At 44.4% G+C, this 24317-nt stretch overlaps 1 protein-coding gene across 1 annotated transcript in view; it reads right to left on the bottom strand.

Annotated features, from left to right (window-relative positions):
• Positions 1-24317, bottom strand: part of DYRK4 (dual specificity tyrosine phosphorylation regulated kinase 4) — a 48777-nt gene that overhangs the window by 16951 nt on the left and 7509 nt on the right. The window contains exons 2-9 of the mRNA XM_043439901.1: positions 20790-20883; positions 9949-10029; positions 8789-8905; positions 7351-7492; positions 5671-5834; positions 3726-3862; positions 2869-3009; positions 188-326 (exon numbers count right to left, since the gene is read on the bottom strand). Of these exons, the coding sequence (XP_043295836.1) occupies positions 188-326; positions 2869-3009; positions 3726-3862; positions 5671-5834; positions 7351-7492; positions 8789-8905; positions 9949-10029; positions 20790-20883 (1015 nt within the window). The remainder of the gene's footprint in view (positions 1-187; positions 327-2868; positions 3010-3725; positions 3863-5670; positions 5835-7350; positions 7493-8788; positions 8906-9948; positions 10030-20789; positions 20884-24317) is intronic.

Below are 24317 nucleotides of genomic sequence, written 5' to 3'. Positions count from 1 at the left end.
ATCCGGGTCCCATCTGCCTTGATGACACCACATCGCTCTTCTATGTCCCAGTACCCCTGTTTTGTCCTTGCGGCATCTCACGTGGTTTACACAACCTGCAAGCCCAGTTACCACTGGGGAAGGGTACCAGGCAAACCCTTTCTGAGGGAGGAAACCAGCTGCCTGACAGGACACAGGCTGGACTCACAGGCTTGAGGTCACAGTGAATGATCTTCTCCATGTAGAGCATCTGTAAACACTTCAGGACAGAGAGGGTGAAGCGCCGAACGATGGTGAGACTGAAGCCTTGGAAACTGTTGTTCTTCATCAACTCATACAAGTTGATTCTGGGACAGAGAGAGAGAAAGTGACGTGAAGCAGCGTAGAAAGTATATGATGGCGAGTCTGAACCTGCAACATCAATCCCTTATCACCTGGTTGCCCTCTGGCAGTGGCAAGACCTAGACTAGGAGGTGGGGCTTTCGTGTCCTATAAACTTGACTGTTCCATTGACTAACGGTAGATTCAGGGTGACATTCAAATGTGCTGGCCTCTCGGATGTTTGTTTTTTTACATGCAGGATCCTTTAATCACTTTGCTACACACATGTGTGTGTTAAGAGGTTAGTATATCAAACTTCTGATATATTCACAGTTCTTCAGCCCCTTGAGAGGGATCCAGGGAGCCCTCCAGTTACTCAACCAAGTGACCAACCCTGCCCACACAGAATAAATCTGTCTAAAGATGGCAGCTTCCTGATAGATGAGGGCACAAGGGAGTGGGCGGGCAGGGCCTGAGGGAGGAGCCCTGCCCACCTCAGTGAGCCCGCCTGCCTGGTCCCCCTCCCGCCCTCGGGAAGGGCTGAGGGCGGGCTCCTGCCGGGTGAAACGAATGTAGAATCCCTATGTATAAGGAATCATAGACATATGCACACATATATAAGAATCCTGAGTGTGTGAATGTATATACGCATACATACAGGAATCTTATAACTCTCTCTATATAGAGAGAATATATATAGAATCCTATATATATATATATATAGAATATATACAGAATCCTATATATATATAGAATATATACAGAAATCCTATATATATATAGAATATATATAGAATCCTATATATAGAATATATATAGAATCCTATATATATATAGAATATATACAGAATCCTATATATATATAGAATATATACAGAATCCTATATATATATATAGAATATATACAGAATCCTATATATATATAGAATATATACAGAATTCTATATATATATATAATATATAGAATCCTATATATATAGAATATATACAGAATCCTATATATATATAGAATATATACAGAAATCCTATATATATATAGAATATATACAGAATCCTATATATATAGAATATATACAGAATCCTATATATATATAGAATATATACAGAATCCTATATATATATGTAGAATATATATAGAATCCTATATAGAATATATATAGAATCCTATATATATAGAGAGAGAGAATCCTATATACATAGAATATATATAGAATCCTATATATATAGAATATATATAGGATCCTATATACATAGACTATATATAGGATCCTATATATTTGGACTATATATAGAATTCTATATAGAATATATATAGAATCCTATATATATAGAATATATATAGAATCCTATATATATAGACTATATATAGAATACTATATATATATACAGAATATATATAGAATCCTATATATATATATAGAAAATATATAGAATCCTATGTATATACAGAATATATAGAGAATCCTATATATATAGAATATATACAGAATCCTATATATGTATATAGAATATATATAGAATTCTATGTATACATAGAATATATACAGAATCCTATGTATATATAGAATATATACAGAATCCTATGTACATATAGAATATATACAGAATCCTATGTATATATAGAATATATATAGAATCCTATGTATATATAGACTATATATAGAATCCTATATAGAGACAGAATATATACAGAATCCTATATATATAGAATATACATAGAATCCTATGTATATATATAGAAAATATATAGAATCCTATGTATATACAGAATATATATAGAATCCTATATATATAGAATATATACAGAATCCTATATATGTATATAGAATATATATAGAATTCTATGTATACATAGAATATATATAGAATCCTATGTATATATAGAATATATACAGAATCCTATGTACATATAGAATATATACAGAATCCTATGTATATATAGAATATATATAGAATCCTATGTATATATAGACTATATATAGAATCCTATATAGAGACAGAATATATACAGAATCCTATATATATAGAATATACATAGAATCCTATGTATATATAGATACATATAGAATCCTATATATATGTAGAATATATATAGAATCCTATATATATAGAATATATATTGAATCCTATAGAATCCTGCTATATTAAGTGAAATACACTGACTTATAAATGTTGAAAGCTAATATAAAGCATTTTAACCAGAAAAGCTTAAGCGTGAGTTGCCAGTTCATGGGTGCTTAGTTGCTAAGTCGTGTCTGACTCTTTGCGACCCCATGGACTATAAGTAGACCACCAGGCTCCTCTGTCCATGGGATTATCCAGGCAAGAATACTGGAGTGGGTTGCCATGCCCTTCTGCAGGGGATTTTCCCCACCCAGGGATTGAACTTGCATCTCCTGCGTCTTCTGCACTGCAGAATGATTCTTTACCCCTAAACAACCAGGGAAGCCCCCCCCCCCATTAAATAGTCACATACAGACAAATCTAGTGCTCTGACCTCTAAGGCTCCCTTTCATCACTTATGCAACTTATCAACACAAAGTGAATTAAAGAGAGGAAGCAGCTGACCCCAGGAGTTCAAAGGTGATGCAGAGGTGATTGCGGAAGTAGAAGAAGTCCTTCATGTGCACCACGTTGTAGGTGTTGTCTTTGTCCTTCCGTCTGAGAGCTTCCAGGATCTTCAGCTCCACCAGGGCCTGGTGGTGAAATCTGGAGAGGTTGGGGAGCGGTGGGGAGGGTGGGGGTGGGGACAGAAGACATGGTGTCGCATCAGCTATAGCAGGTGACCCCCTTCTCAGTCCTTCCATCACCCCCACAGAACAGGAGGTGCTAAACACTCTAGACTCCTGCCTCCTCTCTGCACCATCAAGGAATCGAACAGGTGGAGAGGGAAAGAGGGAAAGAAAAGGAAAAACAGAGAAAGCAGAGACAGGAAGGGTTGGCATCAAGGAGCGGCTGATGTCACACAGAGTGAAGTAAGCCAGAAAGAGAAAAACAAGTATCGTATATTAACACATATATATGCAATCTAGAAAAATTATACTGATGAACCCATCTGCAGGGCAGCGATAGAGACGCAGACTTACAGTACAGACTTGTGGATACAGCGGGGGAAGGAGAGGGTGAGACGAGACAGTAGCATTGAAACATACGCTACCATATGTAAAACAGAGAGCTAGTGGGAAGTTTCTGTATAACAGAAGGAGCTCAACCTGGTGCTCTGTGACAACCTAGAGGGGTGGGATGGGGGGGCAGTGGGAGGGAGGTGCAAGAGGGAGGGGACATGTGTATACATATGGGCAATTCACGTTGCTGTATCACAGAAACTACACACCATTAATTAAAAATAAATTTAAAAAAAAGAAGGGGCCAGAGTCACGTGGCTGGCCCTTCCTGCACAGCTGATGCCTTCCACCAAGCCACACCTCTTCTTGTTCCTGATGATTTTCAAGGCCACCAATTCATTGTTTTTATGATCCAAGCACTTGGCCACCTGTCCAAAGGACCCTTTTCCAATCATCTCCAGAACCTCATAGCGGTAGGCGATGTGGTCGTGCAGGACCTGCAGAAGTCAAGTAGGGGTGAGGGAGGAAACCATGGTTTCCAGGTCACTTGGCGTTTGTGCATTTTTTGTAGATATCATCAGTGTGGCGGTGTCATGACTATTCACTTGCATGTCATCATTCACATTGATTGTGTTGGCTTGAGGCCAAGGGCCAGGTCCTATTCATTTCTGATAGCTCCCTCTGTATTTCAGGAGTCCAGCAGGTGCCCAAGCATACAACAGACTCCCAGTAAATAGGTGTTCCATGAACACTTGCTGACAAAATAAATGTGGAAGTACAGCTGTGTTGGGGATGTAGCTATGTGCACTGCATACTGTGCATTTGCTGAAACACAGAGAGGATGGAGATTCTGAGTGTACAGAAAGCACACATCCTTCCTCTGCCCCCTGGTGCTCTAAGATTTGAGATGGAGGAACTGGGTTGCAGTGCATTAACATCCCTGGGGAACTTCCCAGAGACTCTAGACCCTGGTGGGAGGGAGATGAGAGGAAGGAGAAGTTGACAGCCTCTGGCTGAACTTGAGGTAAGGTTTAGAGCAGAGGTTCTTAACCAATGGCCCATAAATAATCCCCCACCCTTGAAATTTTGTATATGTGCAGTCTCTTCTGGGATAATGATTTTATAACTTTTATCAGATTTCCAAAGGGATCCTTGACCTAAAAATGTTGAGAACCAGGGCTCTAGACCAGTAGTCCCCAACCTTTCTGGCACCAGGAACTGGTTTCATGGAAGACAGTTTTACACCGAGGCGGGGGGGAGATGGTTTGGGGATGATTCAAGTGCGTTACATTTATTGTGCACTTTACTTCTATTATTGTTACATCAGCTCCACCTCAGATCATCAGGCATTAATTAGATCCTGGAGGTTGGGGACCCCTGCTCTAGACAGAAGATGTGTGCCAGAAACTAAATCCTTGCTTCTCAAGGTCTGGTCCCGGCATCCCCCGGGAGGTTTTTAGAAAGGTCTCAGGCCCCACCCCAGACCTGCTGGCTAAGAATCTTCATTGGTAATGAGACTCCCAGGTGATCTGTGCACACCAGAAAGCTTGGGAAACACAGCCCTGAATTCAATTAAGAGAATCCACTTCTTTTATAAAGTCATCAGAGATCAATTATGTCTCCTAATCTAAGAGGAAGTGTCCAGAGGAGGAATTTTCCAACAGCCTGCAGGGCTAGCGGACTAAGCATTACCCATCTGGACATCCTCAAGGTAGAGAGGAACACCTTGTAGCCTCCAGACGCCCCCTGCAGACTGGGGAAGAGGCCGCAACCCTGGACACAGAAGACAGGGAGGAGGAGTCTCTGGGACTCACCTTTAGGAAACTGAAGGGAGCACTGTGCACGAAGGGACAGTGGGAAAACGTTTTTTGTCTGTTTGCAGGAAATGACCTCTCTTATAAAATAGAAAAAGGTGCTGCATGGAGTTGTATGGAGGAAACAAAAAAAGGGAATCTTAGAAAGATTAGTCCAAAGTCTGGTCTTCCCAATGGGTCCAGGCAGCACTGGAGAGGAACCTGGGAGAGGGAGGGTTCATCCAGGATGCAAACCTGTCACCTCTAATACTCTTGAAAATCAGTATTCTGTGAACAGAGTGCTTTGTGTACTAATTGCATGTGTTTCCCCATTTTAATACCGAGTATTTCTTTGATTTAGCACCAAATAGAATCCTTCAGGACGCCCAGAGTTCCAGATACATCGGCACCAAATGTTATAATATACCCCACGCTCTCTATCTTTCCAGACTATCTCTTGTCCCGAAGCCCCAAACCCCAAAGCCAGTTTCCACAATCCCCTGCCCCATCACCTTCATGTAGGAGCCATGTTCATCATCGAAACTTGTCTTGCTGAATTTTTCCGGAGCCATGTGGAGCTTCTCGGCTTCCAGACCCAGGAACCACAGCTCTGTGTAGCCCAGGATCTCACTTTGCTCGTAAGAAGACAGCTGCTTCTTAAAAAACTTTAGGGCCTCTGTGTGAAAAATACTGCAGATGTTAGTTAAGGTGTCGTGATGTGAGGATGTACCCAGGTATAGACCAGAGCATCCTTTCCTATTCATGAGCCAGGTGGCTCTTTCCTCAACAAGGTGGCTAAGAACCTCACGAAGGACCGTACATCCTGGATCTCACAGGATCCAAGTGGAACAAGGATGGATGTGTCGAAGTGTGGTAATGATTTCAACCAACCGGGAGGAAAACACCAGAAGGGTGGGGAGGGGGATTTCCTTGGTGGTCCAGCCGTTAAGACCTTGCCTTCCAGTGCTGGGGGTGCAGGTTCTATCCCTGATCAGGCAGCTAAGATCCCACATGCCTCACGGCCAAAAAACCCCAGAACATAAAACAGAAGCAATATTGTCACACATTCAATAAAGACTTACACAAATAAGGAAGCCAAGGGGAGATTTAGTCCCCAAAGAGCTATGGGTGCAGCAGCTTGGGTAGAACATTTCAGGAGTGAGCATAGTGTCAGTTAAGGCAGAACAGTTAAGGCAGAAATCACCCAAGTTCATCTGGCATTGGGCTACACCAAGTCTATCCTGAGAGAGTTCGCAAACTACGATGCCCTCTAAGGAGCAGGCAGGTGGCATAAATCCGACTTTCAAGTCCAGGAGGTCTTCCCGCTCAAATGTGCAGAAAGCCAGGAGGTCTCAGCCTGGCAAAGGATGTGTATTGTGTATTGTCTGCTATACTGGCCACATTGCCATTGCATCGGGGGCTGGTATCTGGTCCGGGGCAGGCGGGGTGGGATTCAAGCTTTAAGAGAGATGGTGAGGGACTTCCCTGGCATGCTTCCACTGCAGGGGGGATGGGGTTCAATCCCTGGTCACAGAATTCAGATTCCATATGCCAACTGATCCCAAAGCAGATATTAGGTAAAACCAACAACAGCTGAAGTATCAACTACAATGATACAAAGCAACACAAAATTACAGCCACTTGGAAACAAACTCTCTCTCCTAAATCTTGGATCAAGAAAAATCAAATGTGTAATTACAGAATGTTTGGAAGAAAAAAAATATATGAATATTTCATATTAAAGCAATTTGGTGGCATTAAATTGTGTCATATTAAAAAAGAGAGAGAGAGAAACAGTGTTAAGAGCAGGTGAACCAGGACGAGGGATGAGGTGGGGGGGACATCACATTCTTTGACAAACTGCTGAAGAGTCAGAGAAGGAACTTGAGGAGGAAATGAAGACATATGGGAGACCAGGCCTATAGGTGAAGCGCCCACATTACCTCTGCTCTTTGTTCTTAATAAACTCACCCCCTTCTGAAATGTTCTGTGTCTGGGAATTCTTTTCCAACCCTTGCTCGGACTGCCCTGACGTATTCAGTTGGCAAAAAAATTGCTGTTTTTCCATAACCTCGTAGAGGAAAACCCGAACAAACTCTTTGGCCAACCCAGTACCATCACAGTAAGTGACGAGGCGCTGATGGACCTCAAAACCGCCCCACACCCACCCCGCCGCTGCCCCAAAGCCACACCTGCCGCTGTCAGAGGCACCTTGTGTTTGGGCTTCTTTGGCGGCTTCTCCTCTGCTTTGGTGTCTTGGGTTTTCACATTCGAAGGGAAGACCGTCTCAGAAGGCTTGAGCTCAGAAGACTTCTGACGGTGAGCTTGATTCTCCTGTTCAGGCAAAGACACTCGCAATCAAGGCCTCTCGGGGGCCACTTCTGGGTGTCCTAAACCATGGGTCTGACCAAGAAGAGCCCTAACCAGCCAGACTCTGCTTTTTCTCTCCAGGGAGAAAAATGGTCATTGCAAGACAGTAGGGGAACTTGCCTGGTGGTCCAGTGGTTAAGAATCTGCCTGCCAACGCAGGGGATGAGGGTTCGATCTCTAGTCTGGGAAGATCCCACATGCTGCAGAGCCTGTGCCCTATAGCCCTGGAGCCACAACTGCTGAAGCCAGTGCAGTCAGAGCCTGTGCCCCACCACAAAAGAAGCCACCACAAGAAGACGGAGCATCACTAGGAAGAGTAGCCCCTGCTGGCCACAGCTGAAAAAACCCTGCACAGCGTTGAAAATCCAGTGCGACTAAAGAATTAATGAATTATAAAGAAAAGACAGTAGGTTTTCACACTCTTTCTCTCAAAAGAAGGATCCATCTGACTCTCCATATTCTTCATGAAACTCCTGTACATTACAGTTTGCAGTGGACCACCCCAGGGACATCTTCCTGCAGGAAGGATGGGAATGGTTCTTTCCTACTGACCTGGAAAAGGCCAGTTCCTAACTAGACAGAGTGACCTGCCCAAGGGCACAAACAGTTGAACATCGGTGCATATAACAGCTCTTTAACTTGGCACTTTCTCACGTGATCTCATTTGGTCCTTACACAAAACAATTAGGGGACACGGAAGGAAAACCAACATTTTGTACTGTTTATACATGCTTCTACCATTAATACACTTGACACTTCACTTTTCAGTGAATCCTCATAACAGTCCTACCATGAGTCTGTTTAATACAGAAAGTCAGTGACTTACTGTTCAAGTTTACATTCATCATAAACATCACATTCATCACTTCTCAGCCTTTTGGCTAAGATCAAGTGTAGTATGGGAGTTTCCTAGGTGGCACAGTGGTAAAGAATCTGGCTGCAATGCAGGAAACTCAGGAGAGGGGGGTTCGATCCCTGGGTCAAGAAGATCACCTGGAGGAGGGCATGGCAACCAACTCAAGTATTCCTGCCTGAAGAATCCCATGAACAGAGGAGCCTGGCGGAGTACAGTCCACGGGGTCACAAAGGGTCAGACACGACTGAGCACATTCATTGTAAAGAAGGTGGACAGGACCGGAACCCGACTCTTCAGCTCAAGATGGTCTTTTCCCTCCATCCTAGACCTCTCTGAACTCGGACTGAAAGCAGAAAGGTCTTTCACCTGCCTGCCCCAGGTCACACCCACTGCTCCCGACTCACCTGATACAGCGAGGGCTGCTTTAGTGGGAGTTTACTGCTGATGTGTGGGAAGTTCACCATGGTCTTCTTCCCCTTGGTGTCCACGAAAGGCAGCGAAGTGAAGCTGGTGTTAGTGCTCTACAGGAGAAGCTGGTAAGTTACAGACACCTTGGGGGACCCAGTGTGCCAAGCACCCTCCCCAGAGCAAGGACAAGCCAAATCCAGGGCAAAATCTGCCTCTGAAGTTCTTGGAGAGAAAAGTGGAGTGGTCCCGCAGATGGGTTCTGGGTTCAAATCCCTGCTCCTACACCTTCTAGCTGCAGACCTTGGATAGTCACACTGACCCCTTCTGTAAGCTTCAATTATTTCAGCACTGCCATGGGGATAAAACTGGGACTTACCTCACAAGGCTTTTGTGAGGTAAACCAAACAATCTATGTAGAATATTACAGACGCGTTAGCCATTATTATTATCATGCCAACATCTCACCACCCTGACCAGGGGAAGATCTTCCTGCTGTACAGTGCAAACCTTCCTTGGGGCAGTACAAGTGCCCAACTCCTCTAACAAATATATATACTTCTTATGGCCATGCCAGGCAGCATGTGGGATCTTAGTTCCCTGACCAGAGATCAAACCTGGGTCTCCTATATTGAAAGCTCAGAGTCTTAGCCACGGGACCACCAAGGAAGTCCTCCAGCTCCTTTACACTACTGACTTGACCTGGATCCCTGCTCTCCCCCACATTGACGGATTGACTGGGAGAGAGGTAGTCTGATGTTGGCGCTTCCCAGGTGGTGCTAGTGGTAAAGAAACTGCCTGCCAACAGAGGAGACATGAGATGCAGGTTCAATCCCTAGGTTGGGAAGATCCCCTGGAGGAGGGCATGGTAACCCACTCCAGTCTTCCTGTATGGAGAATCCCACGGACAGAGGACCTGGCGGGCTACAGTCCATGGCGTCGCAAAGAGTCGGATACAACTGAGGTGACTGAGCATGCACGCACAGTCTATCAGTGAAGCAACATTTAAAATTGGGCAGAGATGGGGTGTGGTGATGCGGGTAGAGCGTGTTCATCATGTTATGCTGAGTTGATCCAAAAATGCCTGTTAAAGACCATCCCCCGCCACCCACCTCCCCTCATCCTCTGCTGGGAAAAGCCCTGAAGCATCACTTCCTACCTTATTCAAGAATTGGGTCATCCTGAAGTTCTTGACCTTGGTAGGTGGTTTCTGGATTTGAAGCAAAGGCTTACTCTCAACCTGGACCCAGTGAGACAGAATTGGAATAACACGTGACTTAGTGTCATCGTAGGTGCCCAATGCTTATTTTGCTTCATTGCATTAAGTGGGATACACACAAAGCCAGCTCTCCTGACCCCCAAGCTAGGAAGAGCAGACAGAGGCTCAAAGAACAGAATGAATGAATGAATGAACAAATACCCAAACAAATGATCTTTCTACCAGTGCTTATCCTGGATTGACTTGCCCAAGAGTTTTCACACTTAAAAAAAATTTCACAGAATCTTTTCTTAAAATAAAACCTTAACCAGTGCCTTGGACTTGGGAGGACATGAAAGCAGAGCTGCTCTTTCTAAAGAGAAGAAAATGTCTATTATCTTGCCCAGAACCTCTTTCCCCCTCAGAATGGCTCTAAAGGTACCTTAGCAGAACCTACCAGAATATAGGAGCCCAGTCTAGACACCAATGACCTGATCAGAGTGTACTTCACCTCTAGAAAGAGGTGGGGTGGGAAAGACCAAATAAGCAGAGCTGTGACCCATGAAAGGGCAGTAAGCTCACAGTGCAGGTGTGTGACATAACAAATTTTTGTTTTTTTAGTTATTAAGTCGTGTCCGACCCTGTGACCCCATGAACTGTAGCCCACTAGGCTCCGCTGTGGACTCTGTGGGAGAGGGCAAGGGCGGGATGATATGGGAGAATGGCATTGAAACATGTAATTATCATATGTGAGACGAATCGCCAGTCCAGGTTCGATGCGTGATACAGGATGCTCAGGGCTGGTGCACTGGGGTGACCCAGAGGGATGGGATGGGGAGGGAGTTTGGAGGGGGGTTCAGGATGGGGAACACATGTACACCCATGGCGGATCCAAATCAATGTATGGCAAAACCAATACAATGTTGTAAAGTAAAATAAATAAATAATTTAAATAAGATTAAAAATAGACAAATAAATAAAATAGGAAATATAATTGCTTTATAATTGGCAAAAAAAAAAGAATACTGGAGTGGATTGCCATTTCCTTCTCCAGGGGATCTTCCTGACTCAGGGATTCAACCCATGTCTTCTGCATTGGCAAGGAGATTCTTTTACCACTGAGCCACCAGGGAAGCCCAACATAACAGATCACAGTTACCTAAAGGTTATGCATTTACTTTAATATTCATTTAAAAAACGATAACTAGCACATTAAACCTGTAATTTGGTGGTTGTTATTATATAGGATGGAACTAAAATTTAAGTGAAAGAGAGTGTGAGGACTATGTAGATACGGCAAAAAGCATGATGGTGGCACCAAAATGACTCAAGTTTAGCAAAGACACAATCTAGGTTCTGCTCTTTGAGCCCACGGGTTCTGTTTCCGGCTCTTTCTTAGGGAATAACAATTGTCCAAAACTGAGACACAGCCTGTGCCAGACCCACATCCATAAAACTTGGTATCCGGGCCACAATGAAATAGAAACTGGGTATGCTACTTCAACTTAATATCACCCAGCACAGCTAAGCCCTCCACAGACTTGTCATGATGGGGACTACTTTAAAAAAAAAATTTGGCCACGATGCACGGCATGTGGGATCTTAGTTCCTCATCTGGACATTGAACCTCTGCCTGCATTGGAAGTGCAGAGTCTTAACCACTGGACCATCAGAGAAGTCCCCAACTTAATTTATTATTATTATCTTTTTGCCACACTGTGCAGCATTCAGGATCTTGGTTTCCTGACCAAGGATGGAATCCATGCATCTTGCATTGGGAGTTCAGAGTTCAACTCCTGGACCACCAGGGAAGTCCCTAATGGGACTATTTAGAAGAGTCCATCTTGATTTCCCAGAAGAGGGATGTGGTCTAAAGGAGAGTGGCTACATAAAGCATGGACCATGGCCTCAGACAAAGCTAATTTAATGCTAACATGTACCAGATTCAGGATTTGGTTGTCTACTGGATGGACAATGATGCTATCTGAGCAAAAACTGCAGTTGCAAATCTGAGTCCCAACTTCTTACCAAATAACTTTGTGGGGATTAGTCATCAACAATGGTGACAAGTTGGCTTTGAGGATGAGCTGGGGAGAAGACTGGACAAATTAAAAGAACACTACAAGGGCTTTCCTGGTGGCTCAGCGGTAAAGAATCTGCTTGCCATCCCAGGAGACACACGTTCGATCCCTGATCCAAGAAGATCCCACATGCCTCGGAGCAACTAAGCCCGAGCACCACAACTATTGACCTGTGCTCAGAGCCTGGGGACTGCAGCTGCTGAAGCCTGAGTGCCCTAGAGCCCGTGCTCTGCCACAAGAGAAGCCACTGCAATGAGAAGCCCACCCACCGCAGCTAGAGACAAGCCCGTGCAGCAGTGAAGACCCAGCGCAGATAAAAACAAATGAATAAAATTATATTTTAAAGTACATTTCAAAACATAACCAAAACTAAATACCAAACAAAAAGCATGGGCAGTGAGTGCCAACAAAGCAGCAAGTGACCACTGTGAATGCAGTCCATCCAGGAAGATGTCCATCCAGGGGGTGGCTCTCGGAAGGGGTGTGGCTTGACCTGAGCCTTCATTGGGAGGGAGGGTATGGAACAAGCTCATTGGGTGAAAAAAAACAGTATCTGGGCATGCTCTGAGGGTCTTCACGGCTCACGCTGGTTAAGTTGGAGCAGAGGTTGGACTGTGGACTGTGGAAGGCACTGAATAGCCAAGTTAAGACACTTGATCATTATCTTAAGGAGACAGAACTAAAGTAATGTGATATCCTGGGTGGGATCCTGCAACAGACCAAGGACGTTAGGTAAAAGAAACAAGGAATTCTGCCCCAAGTATGGAGTTTTGTTAATAATGTATTAATATTGGCTCCCTGTTGTGACTATGTACTATAAGAATATAAGATAATAATAGGGGAAACCAGACATGGGGTATGGAGTGGCATAGGGGAACTCTGTACTGTATGCTTAATTTTTCAGAAAATGTAAAACTGCTCTTTAAAAAGACTGTTAATAAAACACCCAAAATCTCTGAGGGGAGGGATAATATCAGGAGGACTGTTACTTTAGGACACAATAAAAGCTTGTTACATGTGATCCACAGGACAGAGTCAGGTCAATGTGTGGAATATAGAGGGAAGTAGTTTCTGGGACAAAAGAGGAAGGATTTTGTAAAATCTAGAGCTTAGGAGCCAGTGAACACCCCATCACTGGAAGGACAGAGTTCACCTGCTGAGCATTTGTGAGAAATCTGCACTGACTCGGAGGTGGGTGGGGAGGCGTAACCTCCAAAGTTCCAATCTGTCTGTAAGATTCATTCAAGTGACCGCTGGGAGTGTGTCCTAAAGGAATCCTTCATCTTTTGGTGGAACCAAGACTCAGAACCGCTGCATGGAACAGGACTTCTCAATCTTTGTCACAGTACACCACACATAAAAAATGATATTTGCAAGACAAGCCAGGTAAACAGAGGAGGCAGGTCACAGATGCCATCCATCTAGGGTTCCAGCTGCTCCAGGCCTGACCATCCTGAGGACTGCTAGCATCTTTGTACACCTGCACCCGCTCAGGTTGCACAAGTGTATGAACTTCCTGCTTGTTTGTCTCTGGCAGTTTCCTCAAGAGGCACCCATCGCCCATGACAACCCTCATTGTACCGCAGCATCCCCAGGAGGTGGAAAGAAGAGCAAACACCAGGGCAAATAGAAACTTTCCTTTAAGACTATGAGCTTAATGCATTATTCTGTGGCCCCTCACTGATCTCTGAGCCAATATAACAGGAGTCTCTTTAATAGTCCTGAGCTCTGAGTCCAGATTAGGAATCCGCAGCGTAAAAAAGATTTTATTCAAAGGGTACATGGCATTGGAGAGGATTCCTGTGTTGTCTGAGACCTGGGCTCTGGCAGGTGGCTGGAGAAAGCCTCTGGGGGGTAGGGGGTGGAAGATTAAAAAGATGGGGCCTTGGAGAAGGCCATCAGGCAGTTTTCAGGACCTCCTTTTATGTCATCAAAGCTCTAGGAGACCTGCTCAACAGCCAAAACTCAACTTTGAGACTCCCTTATTTCCCAAATGTTTTATATGAACACGGGCTGCTTTTATAATTTAAAAATACCACTATTGGTAAATCGGTGCAGCCAATGTGGAAAACAGTTCAGAGACTTCTCAAAAAGCTAAAAACAGAACTAACATATGACCCAGCAATTCCACTCCTGGGTATATATCCAAAATAACAAAAACACTAATTCAAAAAGATACACGCACCCCAGTGTTCATAGCAATGTTACTCACAATAGCCAAGACATGGAAACAACCAAAGTGCCTATCAAGAGATAAATGGATTAAGAAGAGGCGGCAAATACAAGCAGTGGAATACTACCCAGCCATTTAAAAAGAATAACATTTTGCCACTTGAGCAACATGAATGGATTTGGAGGGCATTATGCTAGGTGACAGAGAAGGCAATGGCACCCCACTCCAGTACTCTTGCCTGGAAAATCCCATGGACGGGGGGAGCCTGGTGGGCTGCAGTCCATGGGCTTGTGAAGAGTCGGACACGACTGAAGCGACTTAGTAGCAGCAGTGGCAGCAGCATGCTAGGTGAAGGCAAACAATGTTTGCTGAGTACCCATGTGCTGTGCTGAGTTGCTCAGTCATGTCTGACTCCTTATGACCCCAGGGACTGTAGCCCACCAGGCTCCTCTGGCCATGGAGTTCTCCAGGCAAGAATACTGGAGTCGGTTGCCATTTCCTACTCCAGGTATTGGCTGCACATAAAACTGTTCAAACTACTGCACAATTGCACTCATCTCACACACTAGCAAAGTAATGCTCAAAATTCTCCAAGCCAGACTTCAACAGTGCATGAACTGTGAACTTCCATATGTTCAAGCTGGATTTAGAAGAGGCAGAGGTACCAGAGATCAAATTGCCAACATCTGTTGGATCATCGAAAAAGCAAGAGAGTTCCAGAAAAACATCTATTTCTGCTTTATTGACTATGCCAAAGCCTTTGACTGTGTGGATCACAATAAACTGTGGAAAACTCTGAAAGAGACGGGAATACCAGACCACCTTACCTGCCTCTTGAGAAATCTGTATGCAGGTCAAGAAGCAACAGTTAGAACTGGACATGGAACAACAGACTGGTTCCAAATCGGGAAAGGAGTACATCAAGGCTGTATATTGTCACCCTGCTTATTTAACCTATATGCAGAGTACATCATGTGAAATGCCAGGCTGGATGAAGCACAAGCTGGAATCAATTGCTGGGAGAAACACCAGTAACCTCAGATATGCAGATGACACCACCCTTATGGCAGAAAGTGAAGAAGAACTGAAGAGCCTCTTGATGAACGTGAAAGAGGAGAGTGAAAACTGGCTTAAAACTCAACATTCAGAAAACTAAGATCATGGCATCTGATCCCATCACTTCATGGCAAACAGATGGGGAAACAGTGGAAACAGTGGCAGACTTTATTTGGGGGGCTCCAAAATCACAGCAGATGCAGATGCAAAATCACTGCAGCCATTAACTCAAAAGACACTTGCTCCTTGGAAGAAAAACTATGACCAACCTAGACAGCATATTAAAAAGCAGAGATATTACTTTGCCAACAAAGGTCCATCTAGTCAAAGCTATGGTTTTTCCAGTAGTCATGTATGGATGTGAGGGTTGGACTATAAAGAAAGCTGAGTGCTGAAGAACTGATGCTTTTGAACTGTGATGTTGGAGAAGACTCTTGAGAGTCCCTTGGACTTCAAGGAATTCAAACCAGTCCATCCTAAAGGAGACCAGTCCTGAATATTCACTGAAAGGACTGATGCTGAAGCTGAAGCTCCAATACTTTGGTCACCTGATGTGAATAACTGACTCATTGGAAAAGCCCCTGATGCTGGGAAAGATTGAAGGCAGGAGGAGAAGGGGATGGCAGAGGATGAGATGGTTGGATGGCATCACTGACTCAATGGAGATGAATGTGAGCAAGCTCTGGGAGCTGGTGATGGACAGGGAAGCCTGGCGTGCTGCAGCCCATGGGATCACAGAGTCGGAAACGACTGAGCAACTGAACTGATGATAACTGGCAAAGGATTAGTAAATACTTTAAATAGTTTTTATGTATTAAATAAATGTATGTATATTTTATTTCTATTTTATTCACGTTTTATATATAAATATTCTACAAATCAGTAAGAAAAAGACAACACAAAAGAGAAATTTAAGCAAAAGCAGGCACAGCCAGGCACTCCACAGAAGAAGAAACACCAGTGGCCAGTAAGCACGTGAAGAGAGAGAGGTTCAATCTCATGATAATCACCAAAATGCAAATTAAAATAGAAGAAAATATTGTCACGTGTTCTAAGCTGGCAAACTAAGAAGCCACACTGTATCAAGGAATAAAAGGGTGTGTACCAGCAGGAACGTATACGTCCTGCAGGAGGCCAGGTACACTCATGCTGATGCTTTAGAAAACGCTGGTGTCATCTGGCAACGCAAGGCATTCACATACCCTGGTACCCAGCAAACCCCTCCTAAATGCACGCTCTAGAAACCCCTGGTTCCCAGCAAACCCCTCCTAAATGCACGCTCTAGAAACCCCTGGTTCCCAGCAAACCCCTCCTAAATGCATGCTCTAGAAACCCCTGGTTCCCAGCAAACCCCTCCTAAATGCACGCTCTAGAAACCCCTGCACGTATGCACCAGGAGGCATGCAGTGTTTTTAATGGCAAAAACATTAGGAAAAAAACACTCACCCATCAAAACTGATAGGAAGTGCAATACACCCATACCACTGAATATGGCAGTGAAACTGATTCATAAACAGGTTCCCAAGAACAATATTCACGTATCTAAAGGGCAGGCACAGGCACTGGCCAATCAGTGTGAAGACCTGATCACTCCAAGTGAAACCAGTCAAGTGCTGTCCAGTGTTTGCTAGTACGGAGCTACAAAGCATGCTTTCAGAGAAAACTGAGCAGTATGATTCAAGACATACAAAAGCATGCAAAATTAAACAATACATGGTTCAGAGTTTTAGAAAAGTAATGGAGTGATAAATATAAACCTCAAAAGAGTGGTTATCATGGAGGGTCCATGAACAAGGTGAAATACGATGGGGAGGTACACACAGGGGCCATCTTTCTTAAATTGTGCATTGGAAACATGCAAGAGTGCCTACTATACACTATCCTTTATACCTGACACATATACTTAGAAATTCTTTTTTTTTAATTTTTAAAAATTTTTTTGATGTGGGCCATTTTTAAGGTCTTTATTGAATCTGTTACCATGTTGTTTTTGTTTTATGTTTTGTTTTGTGTTGTTTTGCTTTTTGAGCCACAAGGCATGCTGGGATCTTGGCTCTCTGACAAGGGATCATACCTGCACCCCCTGTATTGGAAGGTGAAGTTTCAACCGCTGGACCGCCAGGGAAATCCCTAAATATTCTTTTATATATACTCAACATTTAATAATAAAAAACCATTTTTAAAAAAGCATGAATGAATTACAGAATAAAATCTGAATTCTGATTTCAGCCTTTATTAGCAGAATTACTTTATTAGGCAACTTGCTTAATCCCTTTAGTTCTGTTTCCTCCTCTGTAAAATAGGGGTGCCGACTCTCTCAATGTTGTTGAGAAGAGCAAATATGGAAACACATATGGGGTTGGGGCTGTACTTCTAACATCAACTCATCCCACCTCCAACGTCAAGCAGATGGAGGCTAATTTTCATGGCCTGAAGAAGTATTCAACAGTAATTATCTACTTGCTCTGACTAATTCTGGTACTCAGAGACAGACCCCCATGCCTGCTTGCCCCACGTCCTTGTCACAGCAGTGGAAAGTAAACTCCAATCTGTCCTCCTTTCTCCCCAGATTGAGAGCATCCTGGGAATGCAGAACTAGAGAACTGGTACTTACTAAGTAGATCTCAGGAGGAAGAGGGGGGTTCTAGGAGAAAACGGGAAACAGCAGGTAAGCACTGTACTTCAGAACCCCAAGTCCACCCAAACGCAGATATTATACTGTGTGATGCGCTGATGTTTCATGGAACCATCAACTCTAGATTGGCTCCTTATGGTTATATTTAAAGTTCACCCCATAAAAAAATCAGTTCACTCCATAAATTTGAGTTCACTCCATAAGTAATGGTGAAAGTGAAAGTGTTCGTCACTTAGTCATGTCCAACTCTGTGACCCCATGGGGTGTAGCCCACCAGATTCCTATGTCCATGGGGTTTTCTAGGCAAGAGTGGGTTTCCATGCCCTCCTCCAAGGGATCTTCCTGACCCAGGGATGGAACTCACGTCTCCTGCATCCCCTGCATTGCAAGTGGGTACTTTACCACTGAGCTAGAGGGGCAGCCCAAGGGTAGAAGAGAAGTAACAGAATGGGTACCTGCTCTCCCAAGGCTCCGCACGTGCTGAGATACTCCGTGGCACCCAGTCAATTGTCTGGGAAATTGAAGTTGGCAGAGCTCCCTTGCCCATGCCTCTCCCAGGTAAGTCCCCTGGGACGGCCCCACCTGAGAGCCCCGAGTTCTGAATCTGCCCTGGTCCCAGCAGTGGCTGCGAGGCTGCTTTCTTTGAAAGGAATGGACATGAGTTTGAGTAAACTCCAAGAGTCGGTGATGGACAGGGAGGCCTGGCGTGCTACAGTCCATGGGGTCGCAGAGTCGGACACAACTGAGCAACTGAACTGAACTGATTACTACCTAGAGCATCACCCATTTCTCAAAGACAGTTGAAATCAATTTTCTAAAAAAAATTATTGGATTATAGTTGATTTATAGTGTGTTAGTTTCAGATGTACAGCCAAGTGATTCAGTTATACATATATTACATATTATATGTAAACTTACATTTATACATATACATATATTCATTCTTTCTCAGGTTCTTTTTACATACATTCTTTTCTCATATACGTTATCACAGAATATTGAGTAGAGTTCCCTGTGCTATACAGTAGGTCCTTTTTGGTTATCTATCTTATATACAGCAGTGTCTGTAATTAATCCCAAGCTCCTGATTTATCCCCCCCCCCCACTGTCTGAAATCAATTTTAAAAGCCACGTTTTAAAAAACTTTCTTGACTGAAATATTATCAAGATCCACACTTAAAAATACTTACATATTAAATTATTATAATGCTACCTTTATAACATAATATTAAATATCATGAAATAAATATAAATTATTATTTATGTAAATATGTAAGTCTTTTCAATGCTTGTTTGCATCCATTGTTAGGCTACCCTTATAAGTTATCAATTTAAACACTATTTTTAAATGATGCTGTCAATTTGTGACTTAACAAGTGACAACATACATGAGTTTATCTTGAATGTGATTTTTTATTTTATTTTTTGACTGTAACTGCAGCAGAATTTTCTTTCCTTAAAATTAATTTAAATAAATATGTGAAGAAACATCTAACAGAATTGCCATTACTCATCAAAGAGGCATGGGATAGACTTGTTAAGAATATGGGTTTGAATTCTATCCTCCACTTGTTTATGGCCATGACCTAGTTAACTTCACCTGAATAGTTTCCCTATCTGTAAAATGGAGACAATAACAGCACTGGCCACTAAGATTTCTGTGGGAGCTATCTGAACACTCAACAAGCTAAATAGTCAAGCAGCTAAAACAAAAAATGTAAACTGCAAAACTCACGATGATTTTGCCAAAGGAAAATCACGACCAAGATCATTCTGTTTGCACATTTTAAAAATGCGAACAGAATGTTACCTTTCTTATCTTGTCATATTTGCTGTAGATTTACTATTTCAAATATGTTATATTAATTTGTGTTTTATCAAAGGAGATGTTTTCGGTATTCATCAATCTTTTGCAAATGTATAAACTGCAAGATGTTTTTTGTTGTACATGATAATAGCAGGGGTAGGGATGGGGAACAATGGATTTTCCATTAGGGTATAATTTTATGAAGTATAATCCCAAGGGGGGAAGGCCAGGGTTAAATCTGGAAAACTGCTTGGAGGAGGCGGCCTAAAAGTAAGAAGGAGGGAGTGAGTGACCTATGGAGGAGAGTTCTCACTGGGCCTTGGGCAGCTGCTGGACTCACTCCTCCCCCGCAGTGATGCAGGCAGGACTCAGGAAGTCACACCAGAACGCTCTGGGATAAAGTCTGCTGCGAATTTTTCAGAACAAAGATCCCAGACAATATGACCTTGTGAGTAAGTGATACAATCCATACTGAAGGCGATAGATTAGAAAATACACCTGATTTAGAAGTTGACCTTACAGAGGGTAGTCACAGTGTCACCGCATCACAGTATTAGTGCCGTGGCATTTTGCTAGTTTTCGAGGCAGGGTAAAACAAAAAACAGCATGACCATGCTAGGAAAAACAGAAACAGACCTTTTCTGAAAATGTGCTTGGCTATTTGATCGAAATCAGGACACTTCCAGTATTGAGCCCAGATAAACAGGGCAGGGCTGCAGTCCATGGGGTTGCAAAGAATCAGACACGACTTAGTGACTTAACTACGGCAACATACAGAGCAGAATAAAAGGTGCTGCAGAAGCGACATTAACCCGGGCCTCCTCACAGGCAGGTCACCTGTTAGATTATGATCTTGACATCTTCAAGTTCAAGAAACCACACCCTGGCCATCCAGCTTGTTTTCCCTCTGGCCCACCCAGACCTGGCTCTGCCCCTTCCCCTCCCCCTGTCACCAGAGATGCGCGGGCACAACAGTCCCATTGGGTCCTGAGTCCCCAAAACTTCACAACAAAACCTCTGTTCTCCCAAATGAAATGCAAAGGTCCTTACCTTCACAGAGGTGAGATTTTGTTTCTTTGTTGCTTTCAAAATCGGGAAGGATGTCAAACTGCCTTTCCTTGGCTTTTTAGCATCCATTTCAGTCCTGCAGAAGGAGAGAAAAAGATAAACTGGTATTAGAAGTTAAACACAGCAAGTCCCTTACACGCGAACCTTCAAGTTTCGAATTTTCAAAGATGCAAACGTGCGTTTGCAAGTCCAATCACGGAAGCTAGTTCATGTGTCTGGTGTCCACTATCACACGCATGCATCCTCTCTATTTGGGTGTGCTTTTGAGTACTTTACCTTACAGGACTATTGCTATGTGACATGAGAGCCTTACTAATGAAGACCTGATGGAATTGGAGGCCCAGAGAAGGACATAGACAAGAGGAAGATGAACAAACTGAAGAACAGAAGCGATCCACAACGCAGAAGATGACAAGGGGACTTTCTTTATTTCAGGAGGCACTGTTAGTTTTTGGGGGCTTAGGACCTGAATGTAGATAGAACAGGGCAGGTTGTTTACCACTAAACCACCAGGGAAGCCATTATCTATCTAGACCGAACTTCAGAGCCCAGAAAGGAAATGTGTCTTTTGAGATTCATCTGTTGTAATTTCAGGATTTCTACTGCAGTAGATCTTTATGCTCAGGGACCACATTCAGGGCAGAGATTGTGGCAAGATACAACTTGTAGGGACCCCCCCTTACAGTTCTATGAACAGGAGATGGTGTATTTAACACACCTCTTCTGCCAAAGAGAACTCCTCAGACTCTATGCAGTTCTCCCTGATACTTTCCATGGCTCACAGATTTACAGATGCTTAAGAGCTGGAAGAATTTTTAGACGCTATCTCCCCACCTCATCCCACTGCTGGTGTGAATAACCTTCTCAAGAGGATTCCAAGCAACCGCTCATCTCTGCTTGAATATTTCTGAGACAGAACTCACTGTTTTCCCAGGCAACCCATTTCACATCCAGCTGTTAACCTTCACATGGTTGGACCTACATCAATGTCGATTGGAGAAAATGATCTTGAACAGCATCCTCCGCTGACACCTTTTCTCCTCTGCAGATACCTGTTCTCTGCTGACACCTGTTCTCCACTGACACCTGTTCTCTAATGACACCTGTTGTCCTCCGCTAACACCTGTTCTCTGCTGACACCTGTTCTCCTCCACTGACACCTGTTCTCCTCCACTGACATCTGTTCTCAGTTGACATGGTTCTCCTCCACTGACACCTGTTCCCCTCCACTGATACTTATTCTCCTCTGCTGACACCTGTTCTCCTCGGCAGATACCTGTTCTCCTCCACTGATACCTGTTCTCCTCTGCTGACACCAGTTCTCTGCTGACACCTGTTCTACACTGACATCTGTTTTCCTCCACTGATATGTGTTCTCCTCCTCTGACAGCTGTTCTCCTCCACTGACATCTGTTCTCCTCCACTGACACCTGTTCTCCTCCGCTGATACCTGTTCTCCTCCTCTGACACCTGTTCTCCTCCTCTGACAGCTGTTCTCCTCCACTGACATCTGTTCCCCTCCACTGATACCTGTTCTCCTCCTCTGACAGCTGTTCTCCTCCACTGACATCTGTTCTCCTCTGCTGACACCTGTTCTCCTCCTCTGACAGCTGTTCTCCTCCACTGACATCTGTTCTCCGCTGACACCTGTTCTCCTCCACTGACACCTGTTCTCCTCCTCTGACACCTGTTCTCCTCTGACACCTGTTCTCCTCCTCTGACAGCTGTTCTCCTCCACTGACATCTGTTCTCCTCCACTGATACCTGTTCTCCTCTTCTGACAGCTGTTCTCCTCCTCTGACACCTGTTCTCCTCCTCTGACACCTGTTCTCTGCTGACACCTGTTCTCCTCCTCTGACAGCTGTTCTCCTCCTCTGACACCTGTTCTCCTCCTCTGACAGCTGTTCTCCTCCACTGCCATCTGTTCTCCTCCACTGATACCTGTTCTCCTCCTCTGACAGCTGTTTCTCCCCCATGACTCTGTTCTCCACTCGACCCTGTTCTTCTTCCTCTTTCTGACAAGCTGTTCTCCCTCCTTGACACCTGTTCTTCCTCCTCTGCACCTGTTTCTCTGCTGACACCTGTTCTACTCCTCTGACAGCTGTTTCACTCCACTGACTCTGTTCTCCTCCTCTGAACACCTGTTCTCACCCTCTGACAGATTGGTTTCCTCCACTGCATCTGTTCTCCTCCACTGAACCTGTTCCCTCCTCTGACAGCTTGTTCTCCTCTCTGACAACTGTTCTCCTCCATGGACATCTGCTTCTCCTCCGGCTGACACCTGTTTCTCTCCTCTGACACCTGTTTCTCTCCTCTGACACCTGTTCTCTGCTACAACCTGTTCTCCTTCCACTTGACACCTGTTCTCCTCCACTGATACCCTGTTCTCCTCTCTACAGCTGGTTCTCCTCCCTGATACCTGTTTCTACTCCACTGACACCTGTTCCCTCCTCTGACAAACTGTCTCCTCCTGACAACCTGTTTCTCCTCTCTGACAGCTGTTTCTCCTCCACTGACATCTGTTCTCCTCCACTGATACCTGTTCTCCTCTCTGACACCTGTTCTCTGCTGACACCTGTTCTCCTCCACTGACACCTGTTCTCCTCCACTGATACCTGTTCTCCTCCTCTGACAGCTGTTCTCCTCCACTGACACCTGTTCTCCTCCACTGACACCTGTTCTCCTCCTCTGACACCTGTTCTCTGCTGACACCTGTTCTCCTCCACTGACACCTGTTCTCCTCCACTGATACCTGTTCTCCTCCTCTGACAGCTGTTCTCCTCCACTGACACCTGTTCTCCTCCACTGACACCTGTTCTCCTCCTCTGACACCTGTTCTCTGCTGACACCTGTTCTCCTCCACTGACACCTGTTCTCCTCCACTGATACCTGTTCTCCTCCTCTGACAGCTGTTCTCCTCCACTGACACCTGTTCTCCTCCACTGACACCTGTTCTCCTCCTCTGACACCTGTTCTCTGCTGACACCTGTTCTCCTCCACTGACACCTGTTCTCCTCCACTGATACCTGTTCTCCTCCTCTGACAGCTGTTCTCCACTGACACCTGTTCTCCTCCACTGACACCTGTTCTCCTCCACTGATACCTGTTCTCCTCCTCTGACAGCTGTAATCCTCCACTGACACCTGTTCTCCTCCACTGATACCTGTTCTCCTCCTCTGACAGCTGTTCTCCTCCACTGACATCTGTTCTCCTCCTCTGACACCTGTTCTCCTCCTCTGACACCTGTTCTCTGCTGACACCTGTTCTCCTCCACTGATACCTGTTCTCCTCCTCTGACAGCTGTTCTCCACTGACATCTGTTCTCCTCCACTGATACCTGTTCTCCTTTGCTGACACCTGTTCTCTGCTGACACCTGTTCTCCTCCACTGACACCTGTTCTCCTCCACTGATACCTGTTCTCCTCCTCTGACAGCTGTTCTCCTCCACTGACACCTGTTCTCCTCCACTGATACCTGTTCTCCTCCTCTGACAGCTGTTCTCCTCCACTG

This window comes from Cervus canadensis, chromosome 21, assembly GCF_019320065.1.
Source record: "Cervus canadensis isolate Bull #8, Minnesota chromosome 21, ASM1932006v1, whole genome shotgun sequence".
Taxonomy (NCBI): domain Eukaryota; kingdom Metazoa; phylum Chordata; class Mammalia; order Artiodactyla; family Cervidae; genus Cervus; species Cervus canadensis.
The sequence above is the reverse complement of the archived record's forward strand: the minus strand, read 5'-3'. Positions and strand labels throughout refer to the sequence as shown.